Source organism: Gracilinanus agilis, chromosome 5, assembly GCF_016433145.1.
Source record: "Gracilinanus agilis isolate LMUSP501 chromosome 5, AgileGrace, whole genome shotgun sequence".
In the NCBI taxonomy this organism is placed as follows: Eukaryota; Metazoa; Chordata; class Mammalia; order Didelphimorphia; family Didelphidae; genus Gracilinanus; species Gracilinanus agilis.
In genome coordinates, this window is record NC_058134.1 from 67,572,020 (window position 1) to 67,599,315 (window position 27,296).

At 38.4% G+C, this 27,296-nt stretch overlaps 1 protein-coding gene across 1 annotated transcript in view; it reads left to right on the forward strand.

Moving 5' to 3' along the window:
- The window catches only part of GAD2 (glutamate decarboxylase 2), a 75,983-nt gene that overhangs the window by 34,713 nt on the left and 13,974 nt on the right, over positions 1–27,296 (forward strand). Inside the window, exons 9-13 of the mRNA XM_044678203.1 lie at positions 1,800–1,854; positions 4,159–4,275; positions 7,280–7,344; positions 15,486–15,564; positions 23,035–23,184. Of these exons, the coding sequence (XP_044534138.1) occupies positions 1,800–1,854; positions 4,159–4,275; positions 7,280–7,344; positions 15,486–15,564; positions 23,035–23,184 (466 nt within the window). The remainder of the gene's footprint in view (positions 1–1,799; positions 1,855–4,158; positions 4,276–7,279; positions 7,345–15,485; positions 15,565–23,034; positions 23,185–27,296) is intronic.

A 27,296-nucleotide genomic window follows, 5' to 3' on the forward strand; every position in this document is an offset into this window, starting at 1 on the left:
TGAAAGCTGAAAAGATCACTCAGTTGAGAGAGAGAGGGAAAAAAAGGGTTCAGGACAAAACTCTGTGGCACCTTTACATTTAGGATGAGACATGGTTGATGACCCTACAAAGGAGACTTAAGACTGGATTGGAATCAAGGGCACAGGTAGAGAGGGTTGGTCTTGGAAAGAGTCATCACTTCCTCAGAAACTACAGCAATCAATGATAGACTTAGCTATACCTCACTTCATCTCCCATTTCTTTCAGCAAGTGCTGACACTTGCCTGAAGTGGGAAAACAGCCAACCAATAGCTAGGAAGTCGCAATTAGACTCTCAAAACCACTACCTGAGGACTTAGTTCATGTCTTTGTAGCTCTCAATGCCTAGAAGTTTGTATTACTATCAATCAGTCACTTGACAAATGTTTAAGTGTTTCCTTTGCTGGGATTATGCTAGGTATTCAAGAAATGTTGACAAATTTAATGAATTGAATGAATGAATTGATTAATCCCTATGATAACTCCTCCTTTAACTTGTTGGGCAAAGATATATGGAGTCCTGCATTCCCCAAAATAAATAAAACCCAGCCTGATATTCTGATGATCCCTCATGATATTTCTAAAGGAACTGAGCTTTTGACTCTAAGAGATGAGATCCCAGTATATAAACATGGGTCCTTTGAGCAAGGAAACTTAAAATCAGAGAGCCTTTAGGGAAAACTTAAAGGAAATCTCAAAATCAGATCACCAAGTTTAAAGATGGAAACCTGGAAAAGTCCTTGCTAATTAGAACTAGCAGTAGCCCTTCTACATCAGAAAGGGCTTCAGACATTAAATGAATTCCAAATTGGAGGGGGGGTTAAAAAAAATCTCCCCACATATACCTATGAAAATAAAGCAGGACCTGATTCATTAGGGAAAGCCAACTGGAATAAAAGATTCCTCCTACACTGGGAGACAAACCTGAAAGTTAGGACCAATAAATAGTTCCTAGCCTAAGTACTCATAAAACAATAAAACAAAATAACAATAACAATAACTCCCTAAAGAGGAAAGTGACGTTTTCCCAATTGCTTGACTTTCTTCTAGTATTTATCTCCTCTTATTTGAAGTGTCAGCCCTTTCCGAATCTGTATTATTCGTAGTTTTAGTGGAAGGACTCAACTGATTTCAGAAGAGACTATTCTGCTCTCTGCATCTCCTTTCTTATTGATTCATTAATCATATAAAGGCCCATGAGCCTTTATAATGATCTTTATATTTTAAAATAAATCTTCTTGCATTTAAAAATGTAAAAAAAAAATCATTTTTAGCCTTTCCTAATTGAAAAATGAACTAAGGCTGGATTGGTCTCTTAGGAATTAAGTAATTTACCAGTTCTTAAGCTAGGCTCCCAAAATCCTTTTTGGATCCTGACTCTGGCATCTTCCATGTTAGCTATCCCTTCCAACTTTGTCATATTAGCAAATTTTTCAATCATATTTTCTATGCTTTTATCCAAGTCATTGATAAAAATAGAAGCATTAATTTTTTAAAAATTAGATTGGAGGTGGGAGAAATTTGGGAATGTCAGGGATGACTCTGTATAATGTGGAACCAGCAAACCAGGAGCTTCTCATAGAAGGTATAAGCTCCCTGTGACCAAATCCAGGATCCTGAGGCAAAACCCCAGTTTCTCTGCTTCAATATATCCTTTGAAAATGGTCATGGTTATCCACTTGTTGGTTCAGGCTATTCACATACGATGTTGCTTGTCTTTTAAAGGATTCAGAGGACTTTACTGAAATCAAACTTCTGACATAATTATTCTTTATCATAGAGGGAAAATGATTCCATCTGATTTGGAGAGAAGAATTGTTGAAGTCAAACAGAAGGTAAGTTCATCAATGCCCATCTCCTAATAAGTTGGGAACAGCTCGTTTCCATTTTTTCCAGGGGAAAACAGGTTTTGCTTCTGTTTTAAGAAACAGACATTGAACTCCATCTCCTTCCTTACAGGAAAATTCAGAAGTTCCCACCCAATCATGAGTTACTACTTTGGAATAGAAGCAACATATGAGGGAGGCCAAGGTTGCTAAGATGGCACAGCCTTGTGGCCTTCTGCAAGATTCATTTTTATTTTGCACTTGAGGTTCTTTTTCAGTTTCTTGGGATTCAGCACTGGGGATCCGTGATTCCATGGCTGAGTGTTGCCATGAGATGAACAGACTTCAGGAAGATTATTTTCACAAATAGAAATGGAAATGCAAAATTCTCCATTCATTCCAGTTGTGATGGCACAGTGGATAGTGTTGGGCTTGGAGTTGGGAAGACTTGAGTTCCTATGTGACTTCAGATGCTTACTAGTCATGTCACCCCAAGCAAGTCACTTCTCTTGGCCACGATTTCCTCAGCTATAAAATAGGGACCATAATATCACTGGGTCATTCAAAATCATTCAAAAAATGATCAAAATCATTCAAAAAAGTGAGATAATATGATATTATAATATTATAAGTGATTTCCAAGTCTTAAAACATACGTATTTATGTAATTGATTTAAATTTTAAAATTACATTTATTTAAATGCTACTTATTATTATTATTAACATTATTAATAATAATCCCCATATTTTTACATATCCTCCATGAGGGAAAATGGGATAACTTTTGAAAGTAACCAGTTTCAGTTCAGTTTTTCCTCAAACATATCCTAACGCAGTTGTTGTTTTTTTTCTCCAAATATCATCTTTTTTACAGGGAGGAAATAAGTCTTTATTTTAGCTGTAACCATCACTGAAGACATGCCCAAGACAGCCTCAAAGCTCTGGGAAGTCATTTTTCTTCCAGTTTGGTTTGTGGCCTAGACAGGTCCGTCTGGTTTTCAGCAAAGGCAGGCAGCGGACTTAGGACAGCAAAAAGCCACACACGTTTTTCAGGAATAGACAAAGTGAGAAAGGAGGCGAAAAGAGAACGTTTGAGTGTAGCCCATCCTTTGTCTCCTTCCGGTTAGGCAGAGCGCTGCAGGCTTCCAGCCTTGGCCTTTTGTGCCACCTAGAGGTAGAACACTGCTTTAACTGAAAAAAGAGAGAAACAGAAAAGATGGGGAGGGAGAAAACGTGTTATAACGGTAGACCCATGACTTCCCCATTGGAAGTTCCCTCTTGTGTCTCCCTGGGGGAAAAAAATCATCTGCAGTTTCTCTATAGGGTACTTGCCATTTTAAAACCCTGATCTTCTGCCTTAGAATCAATACTTGATTCTAAGGCAGAAGAATCATAAGGACTAGACAATGGGGTTAAGTTCCTGCCCCAGGGTCACCCAGCTAGGAAGCGTCTGATGTCAGATTGAACCCAGGACCTCCCATCTCTAAGCCTAGCTCTCCATCCACTGCCTCCACATGCATCACTAATAAAAGCATCTTGGCCCATGGGAGATGGAGATATTATTTTAGTCAGTTCCCAATTATTAGGGAAGAAAGAAGAAAAGGAACTTGCATTTATGAAGTGCCTACTATATACAAGTCACTGTGCTAAGCACCTTACAAAAATTATTTCACTTAATCTTCCCAACAATGAGATAAGTGCTATTACTACTTTATAATTGAGGAAACTGAGGCAGATAGCATAGTATCTTGCCTAGGGTCAGAGAGCTAGAGGTCAGATATGAACTCATATTTCTGACTATAAACCCAGGATTTTACCCAACTCACCATCTAGCTGCATGGAAACTGAGAACATGATAAATTCATGATGAAAAAAGGAGGACGAGGACTAGGAGGATCAGGTATCACATCTGTCCAGACAGAGGAGGGCAAAGTTTAAGGTCTGGAAAATTTGATAGATCAAATAAACAGACAGGCAGGCAGGCAGACAGACAGATAGACAGATAGATAGAAAGATACATAGAGATTAGACAAAGACAGAGAGAGGAGAGACAGAGACAGAGAGAAACAGAGAGAGACAGAGAGAGATATGGAGAGATGGATAGATGAATAGATGGATGGAGTGATGTATATAGAAAAGATATAGCAACCATGATGGAGCAGATTCATCTATTATTTCCCCACAAGAACCATTCCAGAGAAGGAAAATGTCTTTTTTTTCCAAATTGCATTGCCAGGGAGTTTGGGCTGTATCTAAGAATTAGCCACACGGCAAGCTTCTCCTTTACACTCTTTTGTCTTTCCTCTCTTATAGGGATTTGTTCCTTTCCTTGTGAGTGCCACCGCAGGAACCACAGTGTATGGCGCATTTGATCCCCTTCCAGCTATTGCTGACATCTGCAAAAAATATAAGATCTGGATGCATGTGGATGTAAGTACCCCATGAAGGATTGGCTCATGAAGGATTTCTTCTCAGGAATTCTAGGGTTGAGAAATTATGTTGTTTCTTTTTCCTTCTAGAAACACGTTTTCGCTTATGATGCAGTATGAAAAATGGAATTTGGCTCTTTTACTTTGAAATTTTTTTTCAGAATGGTCTTCTTAAGTTTCCCATCATAATTGGAGGGAATAGGGATTATAATCAATAGCATAGTATTAGTGTGTCCAGAAATTAATTTGAAGTCAATGATAGGCAATGGGATGTGATAGAAAACCCGAATTTAAAATCAGAAGATTGGATTCAAATTCAAACTCTGCTGTCATTTACTCAATGATATTGACCAAATCAATTATCTGTCTGGGCCATTTTATCATCTACAAAAAGAAGGAATTAGATGAATTCAGTTTCAATGTCCCTTTAAGCAGTGTTCTTATGACCCATTATCTTCTTTAGCCTCAAATTACTTGCATAAAGTCATAAGATGGTAACTTTAGACCTGGAAAGATCCTCACAAGCCATCTAGTCTAATTTCTTAATTTTACAGATGAGCAAATAGAGGCCTAAAAGGATAAATGACTTGCCCACAATCACACAGATAGCAAGACGTAGAGTTAAGATTCAAACCAAGGTTCTTTAGCCCCAATTCCATCATTTCTTCCACTGTATCACGTTGTCTCTCTGTGAATAGGTTGGATTCTTTTCAGTTCCAATATCACCATTCTTTGATAAGTACATTTCCATCAGGATGGAAATTCCTGGTCATAGACATCTTCTGGCTCCTAAAACTATCAAATGGAACTAAAAATCTAATTCCCAAACTACTGGACTATAAAAAGCCTATATAGAGTAACAAAATTGACTGTAAACAAGCAACTGAATTATTTTTAGTAAGTTTATTTTTTTCCAGAATGTTTTCTTTTCTTTTTGCTTCGACACTTCTATGGAACCCATTTTGTAAACCCTTACCTTCTGTCTTAGAATGAATACTGAGTAATGATTCCAAGGCAGAAGAGTGGTAAGAGATTAAATGACTTGCCACGGGGTCACACAGCTAGGAAGTATCTGAGGGAAGATTTGAACCCAGGGTCTCCAGTCTCAACATCTGGTCCTCAAGCCACTAAGCCACCTAGCTGCCTCCTTTCCCACACTTTTTAAAAACCCTTACCTTCTTGCTTAGAACCTTAGAACCATTTTAAGGCAGAAGAGTGGTAAGAGCTAGGCAATGGGAGTTAAGCGACTTGTGCCCAGGGTCACGCTTTCAAAGGAGACAAAATGTTGGGTTTAGGTTGGCAGCCCAAAATTGAGAAACTTTTTCAGAAAGGACTCCACATCACACATGTTGGCTATACCCTATTTCATTCAGTTTCTCTAGCTTAGAAAACATAGTTCATATTTCCAGTATTTTGAATTCATGATTAATTACATGTGTTCTAAAGAATCAGGAAGAATCACCCAAAATTTCCAAATGAAAAATCAAAATTGAATGCAATTTAAGTTTAGATTGTGTCTTTATGTGAATCATTTAATGTGCATCAGCCTCAGTTTCCTTATTTGTAAAATCAAGATAGTAATAGCACCTACCACCACCACCACCACCACCCCCCCAGGATGATCATGAGGATCCAATGAAATAAAATATGTAAAGCACTTTGAAAACTTTAAAATGTTAATTCTTTTTGTTGTTTTGTTGGGTTCGAGTCTATGTCCCAGTAGAACTGAGTTTCCTTTTGCTTGGTCTACATCAGGCAGACCACTGATAAATCCTCACCATCATGGACAAAGAAGTAAAATTGCCTCTTTATATCAGAAGCTCATTTTGGTTGGCTTGGATTTCCTCCACACATCCAGAAGTGTGGACCATGCCCAAACTAGGAAAATTCTTGTTTTTCTTCCAAGATAGTCTGATCCCAAACAGGAAATTATAGCATGTACAACCCTCTTGTTCACAAATGATGCCACTAGGGGACGTTGCTTATGGCCATGGAGCTTGCTAGTGGAGGAACCAAAATTAGAATTTGGGTCTCTTGAGCTACTTTCTCTACATTAAGATATGCTGTCCAGTTACACAAAGATTGACTGGTCTGTTTAACCTTGATAACCAATCCACTAAAAGAACTCACGTTAATGACTGTTTTGAGAATTTCAAATCAGTGATCTCCAACCCATATTTCCTACTGAAAACAGAAATAAGAATTCTTCCCCCCAAAAAAAGTTCTAACTTTTCAAATCTCGCTCCCTGAACCAACTTAAAAGTTGAATAGAGTCAAAGATTTGGGGAAGATCCACCCATCTCTGCTCCTCAGAGGACCAGTACAGAATAGTGCCAATTCAGTGTACCTGTAGTCAGAGAATTGGTCTTCATTGGGCAAGACCATCTCTCTAATAGAAGGCACCAAAGGCTATTTGTGTCATCTAAGCATAGAAACCTAGAGAAGGAAGGACTAGCTCTTATTTTTTTATGTTACCATGAAAGCATTGAACTAAATCAGGATTATTAACATTTTTATGACTTAGGCTCCTTTGGCAAGGTGATAAAGTCCATGAACTCCTCAGAATATTTTAAATAAATAAAATAAAATGGAATGACAAAGAAAATGAAATATATTGAAATATAGATATCAAAATGACTGGAAAATAGCAAAAAATAAAAATAAAAATTTTATTAAAATATACAAAATAAATTTATTGTATAGTCATTTCTAACAGCAGGTCTACTAAGCATAGTAGTTTTGAAGTAGTGATATTTAAAAATATCTATCACAACTGTATCACTAATACTATTGTGGTCTGTTGCCTACACACATGATTGAACAAAATGATAGATTTCAGTTAGGTATTGATGAAAATGAAGTTGCCATTTTTCCCATCCAAACCTGAGCCCCCGAAAATCTATCCATGGATCACTGAGTGGATCTCAGGTTAAGAATTCCTGGAAGAGATGGTCTCTAATTTTTCCTTTCAGCTTTAAAACTTGTGATCCTATGATTTTTTTTAGGCTGCTTGGGGTGGCGGACTGCTGATGTCCCGGAAACATAAATGGAAGCTAAATGGTGTGGAAAGGTAAGTACATTTAGCCAGCAACTTAATGTTAGTTATCAAAGGCAACTAGTCCATTGAGATTCCAGAAAATCCTGGAATGCAGGTGTGCCTGGCTTTCTACAGTTCCATTAGATTATATGTAAATTAAATTCTTCAAAATCAAATCTTCTTACACACAGCATTGGCATTTACTAAGATATGGCTCTTGTGAATTCTTTTGTAACTCAAACGATCATTTCCTAATTTATTTCATTTGTAAGTTGAAGTTTTCATACACCTATTTTCTTGAAATAGGACGCACCTGTGATAAAGTCTCATGGTTTTATTCTTATATTAACTTGTTGCCTGCTATAACGTTGAATGTTGCTTTGGGGTTCATTTTACTTGTGGAGAACCAGTAAGCACAGCAGATGTGGCAGCGATTAGAGCAGGGCAGCTATTTCCCATCCAAAACCAAAAAGTATATACTGTAAGAAGAAAACACAAAGCCTAGTGGCTGCTGTAGCCACTTCAGAAATTGTTGCTGAATACTAGGAAAATGTTCATCCAGTCCTTCCCACAAAGACATCTCACGAAATGGAAGCCTGACCTACAGTCAATAGCTTTGTCCACTCCTCTCCTCCATTCAGATGGGAAACAGAGTTCATTAGTGGCCACCAAATGCCCACCACAGCCTGCCAAATAGCCAGATGTTCCTTAGGAAAATAGTCTCTCCACAGGCTCCGGGCCAAAGCTTCTCCTGAAGATATCCATGCCAGAAACAGAAGGCGGAGCCCAGTGACATGTGGGAGCATCTGTCGGCCCCAGGTCACAGACAGCAGCAGGACATGGCAGCCCGGGAGAAGCCAAGACCAGAATCTGGGCCAATCTGGTTTGGCATCGAAGACAGTACAACATCACAGGCCAATGGCTCTAACAGGAAAATCAGGGAGGCTAGGAAGAGAGGGCATTTGGAAAATTGAAGGTAGAGGGTAAAACCAAGGTCAGATTCTGTGGTTTCAAGTCAAATTGGGAGAAATAAGTCAGATACAGAGGCAGGTCCATCCAAGCAAGGCAAGGAGGTCCAGACAGTGCTGGTACAAATCATGGGTCTGTGCCATATTTAATTCAATTCAACAAACATCTCTTAAGCACCTGGCATGTGCAAGACATTATTCTAGGACCTCAATCCAGAGAAGACCCAGGAAGAAGTGTTGACTAATGATATATAGTTCAATTTACAAGCTCTCATTAAACACCAGCTTTGATCAAAGTGGGCAGCTATGTGGTACAGTGGGTAGAGTGCCAGCCAGGAGTCAAGAAGACTCATTTTCCTGAGTTCAAATCTAACCCCAGCCACTTACTAGTGGGGTAAGTCACTTAATCTTGTTTGTCTCTGTTTCCTCATCTGTAAAATGAGCTGAAGAAGGAAATGGCAAGCTACTCTGGTACCTTTTCCAATAAAACCCCAAATGGAGTCTTAGACAGAACTGAAAAATGACTGAACAGCAATGTATGTAAAGCACATCAATCACATACATCTGGTTAAGAAAATATAGGAAGAGGATTCTGAATATACTGGTAGGGATTTTAAATGGTGCTTTGGGAAAAAGCGCTGACCATGTAAATGGAAGACCTGGGTTCAATGCTGATCATGGAAACAGAAGACCTGGGTTCAATGCTGATCATGGAAACAGAGGACCTGGGTTCAATGCTGATCATGGAAACAGAAGACCTGGGTTCAGTGCTGGCCATGGAAACAGAAGTCATGGGTACAGATCTCAGCTTTGGTAGTTCCTGAGTAGGAACAAACTCTTTCCATTTTGGCTTCCTTGGCTAGAAAATGAGAAGGTCAGATTAGACGACCTGAAAAAGCTCTAGTTTGAAGGCTATTATCCTAAAATGAAGAGGTAACCTTCTGAGGTTCAGGGTTCAAATATTATACAAGGAAATAACAAATGAAATTTGGACAGATAAATTAAGAACTATGTCTCAGGATCTTGTAAAGATGGAAGGGCACACTCAGCATTACAACCAGGGCAAAGCTATTAGCCCTACACAAGAGGCTGCCTGCCCCCATCTTGGATTTATATAGCCTTCTTTATGTAGTGAATTAAGACAACAAGAAAAAATAAGTACTACTCTCCCAAGTAAAGCAAGGCTTGATAACTGTTATGACTGGTGATTATAGAACAAACATGGGGTTTGCCTTGTGGCAAACAGAGGAATTCAAGGATAAGCTGAAGGAACTAGGAATGTTTAGCTTGAAGTCTTTTCTCCACTGGAGAGCACTGGAGAGAGGGAGGGAATGCTAGTTTTGTGTTCCAGTATGTAAGAGGCTGACATGTCAAAGAGAAATGAGTTAGTCCTAAAAGACAAAACCAAGAGTAATGGGTGGAAGCTGTAAAAAGGGCAAAATTCAATTTGATATCCGAAAAAAAATAGAGAGCCACCCAAAAATGAAGTGAGCTGCCCCAGAAGTCAATAACCTCCTCCCACAATGGAGACCTTAAAGTTGGATGGCCCCTTTCTCAGTATGGACTAGATGATTTCTAAGTTCCAGCTCAAAATCTATGGTCCCATGACATCTTCCAAGCAACAACTGTTACTTTTATAGCTACCCCTTTTCCTAACCCAATAGACTAATGCTTGCTGGTTGGAAACAGAGCTGCTCCTGTATAGGTATCACTTCCATTCTGAGAGCTGTTAAGGTTTCAAATTCCTTCTGGAACACAGAGCAAAGCACAGAGCATTATGGATCTTTTGGGGGGAGAGGAGGAAAAAGGGGAAAGGCTAGAACTAATCATATTCAATTGGCAGCGAGGTGATGAAATGAATGAAGTGGTAGATTTAAAGTCAGGAAAACCTCAATTTAAGCTGTGTGGCAAACCACTTAACCACCCAGCTTCCATTTCCTCATCTATAATATGGGAATAATACTGCCTACATCATAAGGACATTGCAAGGATATATAATGAGTTAAACATAAAGTACTTTGCAAACCTTAAAGCACAATATAATTGTTAGGGCTATCATATAAAAGGGGAGTTACACTTGAGGCAGAGGATAGAGCACTAGCTCTGGAGTCACAAAGTCCTCAGTTCAGTTCCCTCATCAGATACTAGCTATGTGATCCTGGGTAAATTACTTGACCTCAGTTTCCTCATCTGTCAGATGGGGATAATAATAGCATCTCCCTCCAAAGAGTATTGTGGGGATAAAATTAGATCATATTTGCAAATAGCATTGCAAACCTTAACACATTATACATACTAATTTTTATTGTCATTGTTGTTGTTGTTTTACTTGAACCCAGAGTAAGAACTATGAATGATAGGTTGAAGTTATGGAGAGGGAGATTTTGACTGAAAGAACTTCCCAGAAATGAGAGGTGTTCACATGTGGAATGGGTTGCCTCATGAAATATTGAATTCTCTAGCACTGAAGGTCTTCAAACAAGGTTGTAGAATCAGGAATGAAGCCGAGGGAATCTATTTTCAAGTACTGGTTAGACTAGGTCATCTTTGAGGTGCTTTTTTTACTATGAGATTCTGTGTTATAATACAATGGGGGGGGGGGGAGAGAAGTGTGGACAAATAAGATGTATTGAACTTGGATCTTAAACAACCAGCAACATTTAGTAGCTGTTTATGCTGTTTGCCTAACCTCTCTGAGTCTCAGTTTCCTCATCTGTAAAATGGGGAGAATAATTCTACCCATCCCATAAAGTCATTATAAGGCTTAAATGAGAGTCTCTTAAAGTGCTAATATAAATATCAGTATTTATTGTTATAGATCACCTTTTAAATTTTTTGTGGATTCTTCAAGTCTCTATCATCTCTTCTCATTTGTGGGAAGTGACGCCATTACTCCCAAAACTCTTTCTGTTGGAACACAGACACCTTTAGCAGAATATCACATCTTAATAGTATTGAGATCTGAAATTATATTTTCTCATCTTAGCTTCTAGAAGAACCAGGATAGGAGTAGGGAGAATTCAGCACATAGTGTCTGACTTTTATGGAAGCATTTGGTGCATGCTCAGAGTTATGTCACCTAGGTAACCAAGAAAAGAAGGAAAGCTTGGAAAATAAAATAATGCAGAGACTTAAAACCAATATTACAGTCTTTGAAACAGAGGTGACAAATCTCATCACAGACATTTTCATTCTTCCACTGATGCAATCACCAAATATTTATTTAGTAACTGCTGTGTACAGAGACTGGGCTAAGTGCAGGAATGAGGAGAAAGTACCAAGCCACTCCATTAAATGTCTACTATGTGTCAGGTTACTATGCTTAGTGATAGAGATACCAAGAGAGGCAAAAGATTGGGTCTCTGCCATTAAGGAGCTCCCAGGCCCTTGAAGGAGGTAACATGCCAACAAGCTATACACAAGATAAATAGGAAATATTTGTAAGTAGAAGGAAGGTCCCAGAATTAAGAGGATTGGGAAAGGTCTTGTGTAGAAAGTAAGATTTGAGACAGAACTTGAAGCAAGCCAGAAAAGCCAAGAAGAGAGAAGGGGAAAGGTCCTAGGCATGATGGACAGTCAGAGAAAATGCCTGGAACTGAGATGTGGAATGGCTTGTTTGAAGAAACAACCCGTGCCACTAGATCAAAGGTTATGGCAAGGGTATGATGTGTAAGATGACTGGAAGGACAGTTAGGTGGTTCAATAAATAGAGCCAAGACTGGAGATGGGAGGTCCTGGAATCAAATTTGACCTCAGACATTTTCTAGCTATGTAGACCTTGACAAAGTCACTTAACCCCCAATTGCCTAAACACTTACCTCTCTTCTGCTTTGGAACTGATACTTGTATTGACTCTAAGACAGAAGGTAAGGGTTTAAAAACCAAGGCTGGAAAGGTGGAGGGTAGGTTATGAAGGGCTTTGATCACCAAACAGGATTTCATAGTTAGTGTTGGACATAATAAGGAGCTGCTGGAGTTAATGGAACAAGGGGTTAATATGCTCTTTAGGAAAATCACTTTAGTGTCTAAATAGAGAAGGACCAGAGTGGAAAGAAGTCTGAAGCAGTCAGACCCACCAAAAGGCTCCTGTAATAGTCCAGTATGATGATTTACTTGCACTAGAGCAGTGGCAGTGTCAGAGAAGAGAAGGGAGATATTTGAGAGATATGACAGAGGTAAAGTCACCAGGTCTTGACAACAGTTTGAAGGGGGGGATGAGAGAGTGAAAAGTTGTGGATGACACCTGGGTGGTGAGCCTGGAGGAAGGAGAAGTGTGTGGTGCCCTCCATAGTAAGAGGTAAATTTAGAAGTGGAGAGATTAGGGAAGGAAAGATAATGAGTTCAGTTTTGGATGTGTTGAGTTTAAGATTTCCATAGGATATCTCATTTGAGATATCAATAGACACTTGAAAATGCAAAATTGGAGGTGAGGAGAGAGTTTAGGGCTAGATAAATGGATTTGAGAATCATAAACAAAGAAACGATAATTTAATGGATGGGATATGATGAGATCACCAAATGATATATAGTATGGAGGAAGAAGAAAAGAGGGACAGAGCCTTGTAGGATACTCAATTATGTACGAGTAATGGTTTCTGCCCTCAGAACTTCTTATCTAGTAGGGGATGGAGATGGAAACTCAGATACTTAATAATATACATTAAGTGACCAGTGTATTCAGAAGGTACATAACAAAGTGCTGTGGAAGATCAAAGGAACAAGGACTTTCCTGACAGAGGAATCATAGGAGGCTTCATGGAGGTGATGGCATCTGGACTGGGCTTTAAAAGATTACCAGAGATTCAATATCTTTAAAACAACTCAAAAAATGCTCATAAAACCATATAGCTAGAGTTGGAAGGGAGCTTGGAGTCCCTTCTATTCCACTACCTCCGTTTGATAGATGAGGCATCTGAGACACCAAAAGGTTCAGTGTTGTGTCTATAGTCATACAGGTGTTAAGCATCAGAGTATGATTCAAATCCAGGTCATTTCTCATTCCAGGGCCAATGCCTTTTCCATTATACTTCACTGTTTCTATCCATTCACCAGGTAAAGAGGATACAAAACATTCTTGTATCATAATCTACAGCCATATATGAACTGAGACCACATAGGGAGGTATTCGCTCAGGGTCTCAGAACTAAACTGGTTGGTTCGTCTTCTTTGGAGACTGGAACTCACTTCTTCAGTGACACTGGGGCATTTTGTTCCTTCAAACCTACATATTGCCACAAAAGCTGGTAGTTAAATCCCACTGAAAGACACTCTGAAAATAAACCCAAAGCCGTTTCACATAGTTTTGCCTGGTATCACCCAGGGAAACTTTTAAAAAACAATTTCCCTAGTCCCGTCTCCACCTCATCATTATCTTTCTAGAAGCAGAGATGTTTTCTGTTGGAAGGGAAAGTTATTTCTCTTACTAGTTGCTTCTAAGTGTGTGGGGGTGAAAAAGAAAACAGCATTTACTAGTGTATGTCCATCTATGCCTGCCAGTTCAATCCATTTCAACATTAATTAAGCTCTCACGATGTGCAAGGCAAGCATACATACTAAAAAGATCAAAAGGGAAAGATATTTGTATTTTCTAATCAAACTTTGTGGTTAACAGAGCTGGACTACTCCCAACAGGAAGGAACTCTTTTTGTCAGTCAATAAACATTTATTAAGTGCCTACTATGTGTCAGGAACTGTGCTAAGTGCTGGAGAAGCAAATATTTTTTTAAAAAGTCTCTGTCCTTGAGGAGCTTACAATCTAATAGAAGACAATACCCAAAAAGGAAAAGGAAAAGCAAGCAAGGGGAAAGAAAGGATAGAAGGAAGAGCATAATAGAGGAGTCCAATCAAGTGGGAAATGGCTGACCATAATGATGGCTACCATAGATGCCCTCCTTACATGATGCCCTTGAGAGTTCTTCATTCTGCCCTCCAATTAGAGGGGTTCCAGGGCAGAGGATATAGATGAGATGTGAATACCAACGTTGGGGCAATCTTGCAGATTTGTGAGGTTACTATTGGAAAAACAGTCCAAATGAAGGCAGCTGTGTGGGAAATATGCCCATTTTGGCTCTTTCAAGTGAACTTATTCAGTCACTTTGTCCTTTCCTTGAGTCCTCAGCTAGTCATGTTTCTGCCATGGCTTTCTTTTCCCCAATTCTAATCCTGGGGCTCTCCTAGTAGTTCAATCAGTCATATCTAAGGTGAGGATGGATGAGATGCTATCTTATTTGCCACATCATTTGGGGTCACAAGTACAGGGGATGCTCAACTAATATTTGTCGTCCGCTTGACTGATATCCATTCATCAAGGAGATGGATTGATTCCTCGCCACCTTCACCTCCTAACTTCTTCCTGAGGGAGAGCCCACTAAGAGGTGGGAAGCAAATCTATTACTGTGAAAGAAGAGAGAAAAAGAGCTCTCTGGCTTTCAGTCGCCCATCCATCTGCCCAGCTGCCACTCATCTTTCAACCTCTGCCTTTTTCTTCCATCTAGGGTCAGAGGCATTTATATCTTACATTAAACTTTCCACTTTGCTTTGGGTATTTCTCTCAGAGGATAATCATGTACTGACTTTGAAAGGAACAGACTGATGCCATGGAATGTGGGGCTCCTCTGAGCTCCAAATCTTAAGGATCCCAAACCAGAAAAAGCATTCTTATCTTCTGTTCACTGGTCCTATGAGTTCCCCAAGGAAGACTGAATGAGCACCTATAAATGTGAGTGCTTAGGGCCACATAGAGGATGTTTCCTTGCCTCTCTCTAGTGTCTTTCCTCTCTTTATGTAAAAAGTCAGAGAATAAAAATTCAAGTCATATTTCTTGGATCTCATCGGTTTATATCCTGCCTTGGGTACCCAAGTCTATATGATATATATTATATATATATGAAATATATATTACAGTCTATAGGACCCCAGGCAAGTTATTTACCCTTTCTCAGAATTCAATTCCTCCTCTGTAAAACAAAGTCAATAACAGCACCTATCTCCTAGGGTTGTTGTGAGGATCAATGAGATAAAGTATATCAAAACCTTGGCAAATCTTAGATATATAAATATTAGCTTTTGTTGTTGTTATCATAGTCATCATGGCATGTCAGGAATGGAAAAGAGAACCCTGGAATCCTGAAGCCTGTCTCTAGAGTTTTAATCACCTGAGATTCCCTCTGTGAAGCTTTTCTCTTACACGGTTTGATTTTCTTACAGGGCCAACTCTGTGACATGGAATCCTCACAAGATGATGGGTGTTCCGTTGCAGTGCTCAGCTCTGCTGGTTAGAGAAGAGGTAGGTTTGGGCTAGTTTCATTTTTATTTGTTCAGAACATTTTCTCCCTACATATGACCCAAATAGTGTATATGGAAATTAGGTAAAGGTTATAGTCGAAACTAGAGCAGCTAAGTGACTCAGTGGATTGAGTGCCAGACTTAAAGTCAGAGAATTCAGATGCAACCTCAAACAAACAGTTACTAGTTGTGTGACCCTGGGAAAGTCATTTCACCTTGATTACCTCTGTTTACTCATAAAAAAAATAGAGAAGGAAATGACAAACCACTCCAGTATCTCTGCCAAGACAACCCTAAATGAGGTCACAAAGAGTCAGACACTACTGAAATGGCTGAACAACAAAAATGGACAAAACCAAAGAGCATATTCAGATCTTCCTTGTTTCTTCCAAGAATCTCCAAAGAATTAAAACTAGAAGACTTTGAAGGGTTGGAGGGGGAAAAGGAATAAATCTAATATTTAGTGTAGCTTTAGGAATCCTGGCCTCCTAAATGATTCTAGAGGCAATTAGGTGGCACAAGAAATAAACCATTGGGAGTTGGGGGGAAATCATGAATCATGTAACCATGGAAAAATATTCTAAATAAGTTTTTTTAAGGGCTAGGCAATGGGGGTCAAGTGCCTTGTCCAGGGTCACATCCGAAGTGTCTGAGGCCAGATTTGAACCTAGGACCTCCTGTCTCTAGGCCTGGCTCTCAATCCACTGAGCTACCCAGCTGCCCCCTACATAAGTTTTTTAAAAGAAATAAACCATTGGGCCTAAAAGAAGGAAAACATGAGTTCAACTCCTTCCTCACACTCTACTTATTATCTGTGTGACCCTGGGCTAGTCACTTCACCTCTGTTTGTCTCAGTTTCCTCATATATAAAATGAGGCTATTAATATCACCTACATCCTAAAGTTATTGTGATTACTGAGATAAGTGTACTTATCACAGTGCCTGGCACATAGAAAGTACTATACAAATATTAGCTATTATTATTATTAAATTTGTTTTTCATGATATCATTTCCTTTTACAGCACTTTCATTTCTGTATATATCCTTTCCCTTCCCCTATCTAGAGAGTCATTCCTTGTAGAAAACTAAAAAAAAAAATTAAGAGATAAATGAAATTCAGCAAAACTAACCAAAAGAGCCTGGAAGTTTATGCAGTTTTCCTCTCTCATAGTTCCTCATCTTCATGGAGAAAAGAGAGAAGTACATTTTCTCATGTTTTCTATGGGGTCCAACTTGGTCACCATAATTAAACAATGTTCAGTTTCATTTTCCAAATAAAAATGTCATTCAATCAACACATATTTATTAAGTATTTATTATGTGCCAAGTACTGTGTTAGGTGCTGGGGATACAAAGGAGGGCAAAGACCCTGTTCTTCCCATCAAAGAGCTCACATTCTACTGGTGGAGACAACATGTCAATAGTTTGGTACATACACGATATTTGCAGAGTAGATGGAAGGTGGTCTCAGAAGGATGACACCAGCACTTAGGGAGACACTCCAAAGGCCTCTTGTGAAGAGTGAGTTTGAGGTGAATCTTGAAAAAAGATCAAGAAATTAGAAGGTAGCTGTAAAGAGAGAACATTCCAGGAATGAAGGATGAGGGAAATGGGAGATGCTAAAATGGGAGATGGAGAGTTACATGTGAGAACACCAAGAGGGCTCATGGACTGGATCATAGAGTACGAGAAGAAGACTGTGGTCTAAGAAGTCTTGAAAAGTTGGAAGGTCAAATTGTGAAGAGTCACTAGTATTGAATAGGGAGTTAATCTGATTAGAAAATATTTTTTAAAAATTTTAGAAAAATTATTTTGGCAGCTGAATGGAGAAACCAACCAGAGCACTATTGTAATAGCTTAGCAAAAGATAAAGAGAACTTATACTATGATGGTGGAAGTGTGACTGGAAAGAAGGGGGTGTATATGAGAGGTACTGTGAAGGTGGAAAAGGCAAACCTTGAAAACAGATCAGATATGTGGGGTATATGAGATTGAAAAGTCAAATTCAATACCAAGATTGCAAACCTGCACACCAAAGAAGATAATATTCCTTCAACATTAATAGGGATGTTCAATAAGTAGGGAAGTTAGAGGGAAAGAGAATGAGTCTTTTTTAGACATGTTGAGTTTGAGATGCTTATTAGATGTTTAGTTTAAGATGTCTAAAAGTCAGGTGGATGTGCAGAACCAGAGGGCTGTCTGCATAGAGGTGATAATTGACTCAATGGGAAGTGATGAGATGACCAAGTGGAATCACATAAAGGGAAAAATGAAGAGTGTCCAAGGCAGAGTCTTGGTAAACATCCATAATTAATGGACATGAAAGGGATGAAGTCCCTGCAAAGGAGACTGAGGAAAGGTCAGACAGGCAGGAAGAAAACCAGTGTCACAAAAACTTAGAAGAAAGTGTATCCAGGAGATGGTCATAGACTTCAGAGAGATCAAGGATGAGGACTGAGAAAAGGTCACTAGATCTGTCAATTAAGAGACCACTGACATCTTTACAGAGGGTTGATAAATGATAAAAGAGTTTGGAATAGCTTCTGTTGTTGTTCAGTCATTTCCAGTCACATCCAACTCTCCATGACCCCATTTGGAGTTTTCTTGGCAAAGATATTGGAGTGGTTTGCCATTTCCTTCTCCAGCTTGTTTGCAGATGAGGAAACAGAGGCAAACAAGGTTAAGGGACTTGTCCAGGGTCACATAGCTAATAAATGTCTGAGGCCAGATTTTGACTCAGGAAGATGAGTCTTCCTGACCCCAGAGCCAGCACTCTATCCATTCTGACGTCTAGCAGCCATAGCTTCTTAAAGAATGGAAGTCAATTAGAGAGGTAGTATAAGGATCCAATTGAGATTATGACAAAATGTGTAGTGGCCCAATCATGCCAATTTTATGACTTTTCTCAAGCTCTGCTTAACAGCATATGATTAGAAATGTAACAGGTAGATATTGGCAATAATCCAGTGCTGGAGGTTGGAAAAGCGTGATTGACAATAAGACAAGGGGTATGATATTCAAAAGTATGCCCTACTGAAAAGTTGAACTGCTTCAATAAGAGGCCAAGATAGGGAAGAAAGGAAAAGAAAACCAGTGCAGGAGGGTTAGCCTGGTAAACACCTGGGGGATAGGGGGCATGGATATCATGTTGAGGACAAAGGAGAGTGTGAGAGATTGTAAGGCATAGAAAGAGAGATGGAATGATAAAATATTATGATAAGATCAAGGGATTTCAAAGTTCATGTAGTAGTCACCTTCAGAAAAGATAAAATCACCCCCCTGCTTAGAAAGGGAAAAAAATCTAGGATAAGACATTCTTCTAGAGACATTCTCCTCTTGGGAGAAATTATATTTCATAAAGAAATTCACGGAGAGTGTAAAAAGCGAAAAGAAATGGTCTTTGGCTCAATGCTGAAGATATTGAGTGTGGATGTTCAAAGCAAAGTAAGCCTCCTAACTAGACCTAGAAGCTTCAATCCTCATCAAGAACAATCAAAATTTACTCTGGGACTTATTTACTCCCTTCAATCGAAGCAAGCATTTCCAGTCGACTTTGGCCATGCCTTCTGAAAACAAAGCCCCTGTCCTCAAGAAGCTGATATTCTATCAGGGAGGAAAATATATGCACAGAGATATACATACAAAATAAATAGTAGATGGGTCAATGAGGGAAACAGTAGCAGCTAGGGTGATCCAGGACTGCCTAAGGAGGGAGGCACCAGGGGAGCTATGGTTAAAAGGAAATTAGGGATTATAAGAGGGAGAGATGAAGAGAGCAAGCATTCCAGGCCATGTGCAAAGGAGATTGAACATTACATATGAGAAAAGGACCAAAAGAGTAAGTGAGGGAGAGTAATAGATAATAAAACTGGAAACGAAGATTGGTACCAGGATGGAAAAAGTCTTTAAATGTCAAAGATAGGTCTTTGTATTCTATATTAGAGGTATCTGGGAGCCCCTGAAGTTTATTGAGAAGGGAATAATATGATCAAATCTGTACTTAAGGAGAGTTTCTTTATCAATTGTGGAGAGTATGTGTTTTACATCCATTGAGAAGCCATATGCACTTAGAATTGGCTGAAGTAAATGGTTCAGAAGAGGGGCTGTCTCTAACTCGGTATTTATAATAACTAATTAACAGAAAAACACACTTATATTTAACTATGTTAGTAACAATGATAATAGCTCAAATATATATAGCATTTAAATTTTGCAAGGCACTTTCTTCCCAACAGCCAGCCCATGAGACAGGTTATAGAAGCCTCATTTTCCCTATTTTACATATAAAGAAACTGAGATTCGCAGAGGTAAAAGTGATGCAGTCAGTCATTGTCCTTAGCAACCTTTACATAGTGTACACCAGGACCAGTATCAACCAGCACACCCTTTCTGGAGACATCCAGTGTTTAATGGAACAAACTTCATTTAGATTAGCCACCTTCCATCAGAAGAATGGCTTTAGTGAGACATTTCATTAATTTTTCATGATGTTTTATATAAATACAATACTAATGCTAATGCCTCTGACCAATCACCACATGCTTTGAACTGAGTTTCCACTAGGCACAAAGAATTATACTAATTCATTCCCACTCTTACCTAGTTTTTCTTATAAAAATATACATCTGCAGTGAGTTGTATAGTCTGGAACGATAGAATAGCATGTGCAATGCATATAGTGAAAAGCACCACAGGAGAATGTAGTAAAAAGAGCCTTAGCCTTGGAGTCAGGAGATTTGGATTCAAATCCCAGTTTTGATACTAAAAGTCTGACAATGAGCAAATCATTTAACAGTCCTGAACTTCAGTTTTTATCCATAAAATGGGAGTAATAATACTTAAGCGACTTATGTCATTTTTGTCTGGATAATTATAATAATCTCCAAATTAGTCTCCCTTCTTAAACTGTCTTCCCATTTCCAATCCATCTTCTACAGAGCTGGAAATTTTTCATGCCCAGGGTACTGGTTTGACCATTTCATTCACAGCCTTGCTCAAGAAGCTTTTGTGGCTTCCTTTTGCTTCCAGAATAAAATAGAACCTTCTCTGTTTGACATTCAAAAGTCATTTTCAGCTTGGCTCCATTCTAACTTTCCAGGCTCCTTGGACACTCTCCTTCCCATGCCCTATGTTATAGGGAAAGTAGCCCATTTCCTGTATTCAACATGCCATCTCCAATCTCTACCATTTCCTCCATGTCTAGAATGCCATCCTTCCTCATCTCCACCTCACGGAATCCCCAAGTTCCTTCAAGGCTCAATTTAAGCATCACTTACTACATGAAACCTATTCTCCCCCATTTACCAGCAACCTTGCCCCAGAAATGATTTGGTATTTTCTTTGTATAAATTTCCCATTTACTTACCTATATAGGTGTTGATTTTCCTAAATAGAAGGTAAACTCCATGAGGGCAGGGACAGGTTTATTTTTGTTTTTGTGTATTCAATACCTATGTCAGTGCCAGACACATAGTATACACAGAAGATGAATAATTAATATGTTGAATAAATTTAATTTATTTTTAATTTTATTTCTAATTTTTAATTTAATTTTAAAAATTAAAATTTTTAAAAATTTAAAACATTATATAAATGTAAATTATCAATATTTTTCCATCTCCAAATGGAAAAGCTTAAATTGACTCTAAATAAGCAGCCAGGTATCATAGTAAAGCAAACATTAGATCAGGAAGAAGTCCTGAGGTCAAATCTAGCCTTCAATACTTACTATGTAACCATGGTCAAGTAAGTCATTTAACCTCTGCCTCAGTTTCCTTATATATAAAATTGATACCAATTATTAGAGTAAAATGATAATATTTGTAAAACTTTTTGCGAAATTTAAAGTGCTACATGAATGCCAGTTGTTATTAACTTTATTCCTCAAGCATTCTATCTTTTTCACCCCAATCAAACTTAATCCATACCTTCTATAATATCATTGCATGTGATTTCTTTTTGTCTATCCTGAAAAATAATCCTATCATTTTCAAGTCAAAATGCAATCTAAGAACCAAGTAGATTCTTGCTTTGTTCATTCTTAGCCTCTGTTTTCAGACTTAGATTAAGAACATCTTTACTTTTGTTGACTTTTAATATATTAAAATAATGGCCATTGACTAGTCTTTGAAACCCTCATTCTCAGGAAAAAAAAAAAAAAAAACCTAGAAGCAACCATGGCGGTGGTGGGGAATTAGATTGAACCATACCACGGTGATTTGTTGAACCTTAATCCAAACAAAAGCCAAAGTATTCCAATTCTCTCCCTTATTCCATTGGACCTGTGAATTCATCAATGGGAGTATTTCCAGAAAATACTCAGCTCACAGCCCAGCCATGCCTGCCCATCCTGTATGACTCTAAGCCACATCTTCCCATAGGTTTGAGACAAAAGGTTAACCCAATATGCTATCATCTTTCCTCATTTTCTTTTGACATCATGAAGATACCAATGGAACACACAGACTGTCCATCAGTCATCATCCATCATTCTCACCCCATCTTCTTTTTCACTCATACATTTATTTGCTGACATCCTTTACTCTACTCAAGAGAAGTTAATTTTTTGACTCAAACCCTACTGTGTTGGCAAAGAATTAAACTTCAGTTCTCTAAAGATTTGACCACCTAGCATGGGCTTAGGCAGATTCAGTCAAGCAAGAGATACTTCAAACCACCATTCCAGAAAAAGTCTCCCTAAGATGTCCAGTAGGGGATGAATTGGTTACCCACAAAGTAAAAGGACTGTCCTGTGTGGCTCTCATGCACATCTGCAGTGAGAAAAAAACAAAGTTAAGAGGATATAAAGAATCACAGTTTCTAGATCATCTATAAAGATTAATTCTCTTTTTAGTCAAAAATTTTAAATATGACATAAACTACTAGAACTAGGAAATAAATCTCTATATATTTGGAAACAGACTACAGCAAAACCAGAAGTTACGATAGATGCCTTTAAAATCATAATAATAGGGATTGAGAGCCAGTCCTAGAGACAAGAGAACATGGGTTCAAATATGACCTCAACTACTTCCTAGTTGTGTGACCCTGGACAAGTCACATAACTTCCATTGCCTAGCCCTTACCACTTTACTGCCTTGGAACCAATACACGGCATTGATTCTAAAATGGAAGATAAGAATTAAAAAAAAAAAAAGACCTAGTCTTTAGGTAGAAAATTAAAACATAAACATATACCTATGGTTATAATCCAGTAACATTTGACTCTAGGGCCATACGTAAAATACATCAAATTAATTCAATAGTCAACTGTGTACTTTCCATTTAGAAAAAGTATTCATTCCCATATCTTTCTCTTTAATCCCATTAGCATGACTCCTTCTGCCTTTATTTTCCAGGTGTCGAGCTATCTCCTTTTTTAACAACAGCAGGATTTATTTTTTATTATTTCAACCCTGAGCACTGACAAATTTGATGGGATTTCTTTTGCTTTTTCCCTATTTCTTTAAGGGGCTGATGCAAAGCTGCAACCAGATGCATGCTTCTTACCTCTTTCAACAAGATAAACACTACGACTTGTCTTACGATACCGGAGACAAGGCTTTACAGTGCGGGCGCCATGTTGATGTTTTCAAATTATGGCTAATGTGGAGAGCAAAGGTAAGCAAACATGAGATTTCAGGTTGTTCTCTATGGACAGAAACCAGATCTGATCAACCCCATTTTATGCCGTGTGATAAATTAGCCTCTAGACTGAAAATGCCTCCCCCAAGATTCGAACTCCTTTACATCCAGGGGTGTCTGTGCATTTTTCTCTATGCCCTCCTTGGAGGGGAATAGAATCACTTTTGTGTTTGTGTCTTTTAAAAATAAATAGCAAATTGCATCGATAGCTAAGGCATTTAGAAAATGAATCCATTCTGATTTATAACACAAAACTCTCTGTTCCCCTGTTTTCTGACCTGTTGTTTTTAACTAGTGATTGAACACTCAGATAGATTGATGCAAGGCCATAAATTATACCTTTGAAGAACAAGGGGGAAATGCTACAAAAGCTCATTTGTGGCACTGAAAGGGCAACTGAGCTTTTAAAGAAAAACAACCCTAAGTACTTAATCGTACGTCTTCTGTACCATTTTTTCTGTTTACCTTATGGGACTTTAACTGGAAGAGAACCACTTGTCTCTCTGCAAGTTCGACTTCAGAGCTGAAAATGTGCAGCACTTACTGGGCCTAATTGTAACTGTCTAACAGCATAAATATTATGTTTAAATGTAATCAGGCCAGAAAAGCCCAAAGATGGTTTTTATTTTAGCCAGATTCCTGACTTAAACATGACAAATCAGTGACCAGCCCACCTGGTCCCATTTTGCATGCTGGGAGCCGTGATTGCAATTATCTTAAACAAAGCAGTATTTTTTTGAGGTGTATAATTATTCTTGTAGCTATATAACAGCATATTATATTCTCTCAGGGAGTGTCTAGATTAGTGAACAAAGCATAGTATTGCTGTGAGAACTTTCAACCACCTACAACTCTGCTCAGTGCAATTAGAGTTCATTCTATTAGTAATCGCATTATACATACATATATATATATATACATATATATATGACTTTTTTTGGGGAGAGAGGTAGGTGGTCTGGACTTGTCACTTCATTAGTGTGGAGTATTTCCTGCATGGAAACTCCTACTTTAGCCACAAATTAGTTGCCTGTAGCCTTGGCATTTCTGGAGGTGTTGAGAGACAAAGGGACCTGGCAGAGATGGTCATATCTAGAATATGTGTGTGAGGAGCAGAACTCAAATCCAGTCTTCTTAATTCCAAGCCTCTCTTCTAGCCTTTACCTCCTGGCAAAAACCAATTGTATACATCAACAAAAATACGTATAGATTAGAAATTCAGATTACTCTCTCAAGCTTTTTTTTTTTAAATAAATTCTTCCTTCAGTGGGTTGGTATAAATTACAAGAAGAAGGTCAATATTTTTGAGTTTCCAGCAGAAAACTTGATCTCAAAACATTTTCCAAGGTTTCTCAGTTTTGTATGGTATACCATGAGTTTTGCCTCTCTTTTCTATGTTGTTTTTATGATTATGGTGATCACTAAAGACATTTACATGAAAATGGAATCTACATTCCCTAATGGTTCCTCCAGCCCTGCTGGAAATATCCCACGTGAGTACTCCAGCACAGAACTTCACAGCAAGGTTTGGCAGAAATAGTTCAGGTGACACTGAGGACATCAGGTGGGCGTTTAAAGCCCAACCAGATGAAACCTGAAATAAAAACAAAAGATCTTGTATTTAGGCAGCTGCAAAATAGCAACTAGAAACTATGAAAAGGAAGAAAGTGAGCAGATATAGCAGCTGCAAAATTGCTTCTAGCCAAATGTTGTTAGAGTTTTCCAGGAGATAGCTGAAATTCATTAAAGGATGTATCTTGACATCTAAGCTGAAACTATTTCCATTTGGATCTCTTAAATGGATGTTTGGAGATGTATAAAAATGATGGACAGGTGAATGGCATATCCACAAAAAAAATAATAGAAAAAAAATAATAGAAAAGCTAGATAGATAATATAGTATTTATTTATAGATAGAAAGCTATCCATGAAGACCTGGGTTCAAGTATAATGATACTTACTGGCTGTGTGATTCTGGGAAAGTCACTTAATTCCTCAGTGATCTAAGCTGCATAAAAGGTCCTTATTTGCATTGGTACCAGAAGGAATTTCCTCACTTAGGAATTTGTAACACTGATAACATCACAGATCCAACCCCTATCCCAAACAACAACAACAATAAATATTCGCTAATATCTATAAAGCATTTTATGGTTTTATTCAGTTGTTTCAATCATGTCCAACTCTTCATGACCCCATTTCGGTTTTTGTTTTTGTTTTTTCAGTAAAAATAGCCATTTCCTTCCCCAGATAATTTTATAGATGAGGAAACTGAGGCAAACAGAATTAAGTGACTTGCCCAGTTAGGAAGTATCTGAGCAGATTTGAACTCAGGTCTGACTTTGTCCACTGCACCCCACCTAGGAGCCACTTTATATTTTGCAAAATGCTTTACATGTATTCTCTAATTCAGTATAATAATAATAATTAATAATAATAGCAATCGAGCTAATTGTTCCATTTGTAGATGGAGAATTTAAGTGACACATGCTATATAAAAATCTCCTCCAGGTTAACCCAGAGAATTAAGCTCCTTTCCCAAGAGAAGTTGATGCTAGAAAATTGGAGGCTCCTTGCCTAGCTTCAGAAGGCAGTGTTACCCGCCACAAAAAATCAAGCTGAATAATGATAATAATCTAATCAATATTTTGTTATCCAGCAAAATTGAGGAATGGGATTTGGGGTTAACAATTCTTTCTACTTGATAGGAACTAACAACATAATTTATTACCTGTTTTTTAAAGCAGCATGGTTGGTGGAAAGAACTCTGGATTTGGGGGTCAGAGGACCTGGATTCAGATGCCATACTGTTAACTATGTGACCTTGGGCAAATATATTGACCTTTCTAGATCACACTTATAAAAAGAAAGGGATTAAATAATTTCTAATACCCTTTCCAGCACAAAATCTCATGAATCTCTATTATATCTCATATACAAATATGTATGGTCATTCTCTATTAATATGACTATCTATAGCTATGTGGAGGTGCTAGAGAGGATAAGATAGAGTCAGGAGGCTCTAGGATAGGACCATCGCTATCCCCATCCTCACTATATGCCAGGCGCTGTGCTAGGTAATGGAGATTCAAATATAAAAATGAGAGAGCCACTTGGTTTTAGGAAACTTCATCCTCCTGAAAAGTCACAGGTGGCCAATAATCAGACTAATTCCACATTAGCAAAATTCCCGTCTTAATCATCTCAGCTTAAAGGATCCAGCCATGTATTCTGTAGATGTAAGAGAATAGGACTCAGAAGATGCTTTGAAAACCAGCTAAGTAACTAGGTAGCCTGGTAGTCCTGATATTTCCTATCTTCCTCTTCCATGGCTTAGTGGAGAACTACCAGATTTCTTACAGTAAGTTTCAGAGACCAACATTTGCGCATGTTCACTTGCATAATTATATCCATTCTATTCAAGAAGCCCTCACTCCCCACTGACAAAGAAAAGAGAATTCTAAGGGCCAGAGTGAAGGATTCATTGAACCAAGTATTTGGGGCTAGTGGTTGAAGAGCGATAGGTACTTTTCTATAGGCAAAGGAGCCAACTTCTGGAGAGATCTCCTTCCAGACAAGGGGGTGAGGCAGGGGAGACAAAGGAGAGAATGAGTAGTAGTTCTGGGGAAATAGGCATGGCTAATAGCCTTAGCAGGGTGTCCTTACCATCTGCATTGCTTCCTGGGACATCTATGTAAGAATTCTTCTTACTAATACAGACTAGTTAGTCTGGACACAGAGAGCTTACAAATGGACCCCCCAAAGATTGAGAATCTGTTTATTCTTTAGAGTAAAAAAAAGTTTAAAAAAATCAAAGCAAAACAAAACAAAAACAACTAAAAAGTCTTTAGCTGAGGCTTCATAAATTATTTCTAAAATCCTGGGGCAATGAAGTAGTAGTACTGACTCATGCCCCATCTACCTCTGTCTTTTATAATCTATAGGAGGGTGGACACTCCCTGTTGTGCCCTCAAGAGCCTTGTAATGACCTAATAGTATTCTTCTTTCTATTTGAATGGTCACCACAGTGTGTATGCTGAATTTGGAGTCAAAGGACTTTGATTTGAATACTGGCTTTATCACCCATA